Below are 3,806 nucleotides of genomic sequence, written 5' to 3'. Positions count from 1 at the left end.
TTGATAAGATCTTAGATTCGAGTACTCATGGTGATGTGAGTAGTTGATCTAATGAGTTCTCGTTGGGGAATCACTGCCTCCTTTATTCCTAAAAAAAATTATTGTTTCTATCAAGAAAAAGGGCATAGAAAAAAAAAGATTTATTATTTATAATTTATAATTTATAATTTCACAATATTTTTGTTTTAATGGTTTTAAATATTTCATAAATATCATCTTCAATTAACTAGGAGAATGTAAAAAAATAAAAAAGAAATTATGCTAGATAATAAGATAAGAGTTAAGTTTTGCAATGCAAACAAAAATAAGACTCATCTAATATTCATGCCTATGCATACAACCCCATATTACATTGTCATGTATTCCGTTGCTGTTTGTATATATACCGTATAATTCTACGTCGCTATAAGTAGCACTTTTCTGTCCACGTCACACCCAACCCTCGCCTACTCATCACGTGTTAAGCACGTGCGAGCTGTCGATTATATACTGACGGAATTGGTCGAGATTATCACCCGAAATAGTCACCCACTTAATTTACCCGCCTCAGAGTAAGATAAATCCTCAACCTCGGACCACTTAAATCAACAGATTGGCTCCGACAAGCGCCGTGGGTTGACGGTCACTCTGCTAACTCACCCCATAAATACCTCATCGCCCCCCATGCCTCCGCTCCGCTCTCCCTCCGCCTCTCTTCTCCGATGCATCCTTGCATCCCATTCTCCTTCTGCTCCACGGCGGAGCACGACACTACGACACCGCAGCCCCGACCCCTCCGCCTCGCCGTCTCCACCGCCTCCTCCTCCTCCTCATATGACGCCCCCGCTGCCGTCGTATTTGACGATGCCGCCTCCATCGTCACCCTCCCCTCTCTCCCCTCCCTCCAATCCAGCGTCCCCATCTCCGGTTACCTCAATACGACGCCCCCTTCGGCCTTCCACTTCTGCCTCGCTTCTTTGAAGCCACTTCGCCCCACCTCCTCCGCAGCGGCGCTCGCCGTCTCGGCCGCCGCCTCCCTCCTCTACTCTGCCTCGGATTCGGAGATCACGGTCTTCGATCTGGTCACCGTCCGCCAGGTCGAGACCTTCGACGCCGTGCCGTCCGCCGGTTCTGTCAAGTCCGTCGCCTTGTCCTCGGCGGGCAAGCTCTTCACGGCCCACCAGGACGGCCGCATCCGCGTGTGGTGCCGGTCGGAACGCTCCGGAAGGCACCGCCTCAACGCCACACTACCCACCGCCGTCGACCGCCTCCTCCGCTTTCCCCTCCCGGGCAACTACGTAGCCGTCCGCCGCCACAAGAAGCTCCTGTGGATCGAGCACGCCGACGCCGTCTCCGCCGTCTCCGCCCGCGGCGACCTGCTCTACTCCGTGTCGTGGGACAAGACTCTCAAGGTCTGGCGCGCCGCAGGCGACCTACGCTGCCTGGAGTCCGTCCCGGCCCACGAGGACGCGGTGAACGCCGTGGCCGTGGCCGTGGCCGGTGACGGCACGGTGTACACGGGGTCGGCAGATGGGAAGATCCGAGTATGGGCCCGCTCCCCACCGGAGGAGGGGCGGGGCCGGAGGCGGCGGCACACCCAGCACGGACTGGTGGCGACGCTGGAGCGGCACCGGTCGGCGGTGAACGCGCTGGCTCTGAGCGGCGACGGGGCGGTCCTGTACTCGGGAGCTTGCGACCGCTCGATCCTGGTGTGGGAGCGGGAGGAGTCGGCGGACCACATGGCTGTGGCCGGGGCGCTGCGTGGGCACGGGAAGGCCATCCTGTGCCTGGCGTGCGTCGGGGACGTGCTCTTCAGCGGCAGCAGCGATCGGACGGTCAGGATCTGGCGGAAGGAAGGCGAAGGCAAGGGTTACAATTGCCTGGGCGTGATGGAGGGGCACGCGACCGGTGTGAGGTCGCTCGTCGCGGTTACGGTTCCGATGCCGGCGCCCGCCGAGCTCCATCCCGAGCCCGAGGAGGAGTATCGGGTCTGCAGTGGGAGTTTGGACGGGGAGGTGAGGGTTTGGCGGGTTCGGATTCCCATTACTCAACGATCCGATTCAAAATAAAGATTCTGTAGAACCAAAAAAACCGAAAAGAAAACAAATGGAAAGTTTGCAGTTTGCGTCCCCTCCCCCGGCTTTATTCTTTTGTTGCTGACCATGGAAGGTTCTTGATGCCAATTTTATGTACTCAGTAAGCTTGTACGCCATCATGTTTCCATGATGGCTTCAGCTGTAAAGGAAGGAACAAGACATGGTCCATAGCACTGGACCAACGATCCCTGCAACTGTGAAAGCCAGTATGCTGGACGGGAACTGGGAGTGCTGTTTGAAATCTTGGGTGACTCCAATAGTGAACAAAAAAAGTCAAACATGGAGATCATGTTCTCACCCTCTGTATCAATTTGTTCATGATGATGAACACTTAAGACTAACACTGGAGTATCTGAGTGCTTGCGGTGCAGATGGAGCATGAATCTGGTGTAACGCGACTGCATCTGATATCCAAGTGGGCTTTGGCAATTGTTGGCAGTGGCAGGTAGTCCTACTAATCCTTGAATGAAACCTTTTTGGAATGCTGTAGTTTCTTATAAATCCACCGTTTAAATGCTATCTGCCCAGCAAACTCAACTAATAAACCTGTCTTTAGTTAATTTAGATTCTTAACAGAAAGCATGTTAGCTGAAACATATATTTTGAGACAAGTTGATGGAATCCTGTTCTGGATCAGTCAATCAATCGAGTTAAAGGTCTAACTTGATTGGAATCTGAAAGAGGATTTTAAAAGCTGCTGCACTTCAATCAGGTGCAACTTTGCTGATTCATGTTATGATATGCTGAGGCAGTCTGGATCTCCTTGCACATTTTAAACAACCAGTAAAGCTGGAAGAAGACAGATCAGGAGTCAGTGTCAATTAAGTTACTGTGGTTTGACAAATCTGGAAGCCTAGTTGATTCAACTCTCGGTGCTCATTTTGAGTCTTCCAACATGTTAACATTTACAACCTGTTCCAACAGATCATAGATGCGAGATAGATGTAGGAGATGAGGAAATGTTTGGTCTTTTTGTTGTCCACTTGCCTAGTTAAATGCCCTCCCTATCGCAACACTATTATAACTCAAGTCATAAGCAAGTTGATTATGTTGAATAAAAGCATTAGAACTGAGGATTGAAGAATGCATAAAAAAACATGACAATATATACTCTAAAACGATTTACATATGTATATTTATTCATTATATGTGCAGTATATATCTGCAAACTGTTAACTGATGATAAAAAACTAGTGGTGAATATAGTCATGGAACTAATCAACTTGCTTGTACTTAAAAGGAGAGGGCAGTCTGTCAAATCTGTGTCAGGCAAACACCTTAGATATGTAGGTCATGAAACAGATTTAAATGTTTTCAGCTTTTGTTTTCTATCATGACCAGCTCTTCCACAGTTTTAGCTGAACAGATTGCTTTCATGCTACTAAAGGATATCATATGGTGCAGACTTATCTGGGAAAGGTGACTCCATATTTGTAATCTTGAAGTACTGATGCAATTATCTAAAGCTAAACTTCTCTGCTTCCTTGCTGCTTTCACTTTTATGTTCAACCCATGGAATCAAGGACAAGCTAATTTCCTACGTAGAAATTGTAGCAGAAGGATGATTATATAGCATACTTTGCGACATGGTCAACTTATGCATATTATCTTCTTGGCTGTCATCATTTGTATGAAGATGAACCGTAGTGTGGGATATGGCCTTAGCTTTTGTAAGTAGACATCTTTCTCAAACGACACATAAGAAAATAAAGGAAAAGAAGACCCAACTTA

The 3,806-nt window shown here is 48.6% G+C and overlaps 1 protein-coding gene across 1 annotated transcript; it reads left to right on the top strand.

The window, feature by feature from the left end:
• Positions 1–593: 593 nt before the first annotated feature.
• On the top strand, positions 594–2,372 carry LOC103996010 (protein JINGUBANG-like). The gene has a single exon (XM_009416804.3). The coding sequence runs from the start codon at positions 702–704 to the stop codon at positions 2,046–2,048; it is 1,347 nt and encodes a 448-aa protein (XP_009415079.2). The 5' UTR covers positions 594–701; the 3' UTR covers positions 2,049–2,372.
• The last annotated feature ends 1,434 nt before the right edge of the window (positions 2,373–3,806 follow it).

Source organism: Musa acuminata, chromosome BXJ1-8, assembly GCF_036884655.1.
Source record: "Musa acuminata AAA Group cultivar baxijiao chromosome BXJ1-8, Cavendish_Baxijiao_AAA, whole genome shotgun sequence".
In the NCBI taxonomy this organism is placed as follows: domain Eukaryota; kingdom Viridiplantae; phylum Streptophyta; class Magnoliopsida; order Zingiberales; family Musaceae; genus Musa; species Musa acuminata.
The sequence above is the reverse complement of the archived record's forward strand: the minus strand, read 5'-3'. Positions and strand labels throughout refer to the sequence as shown.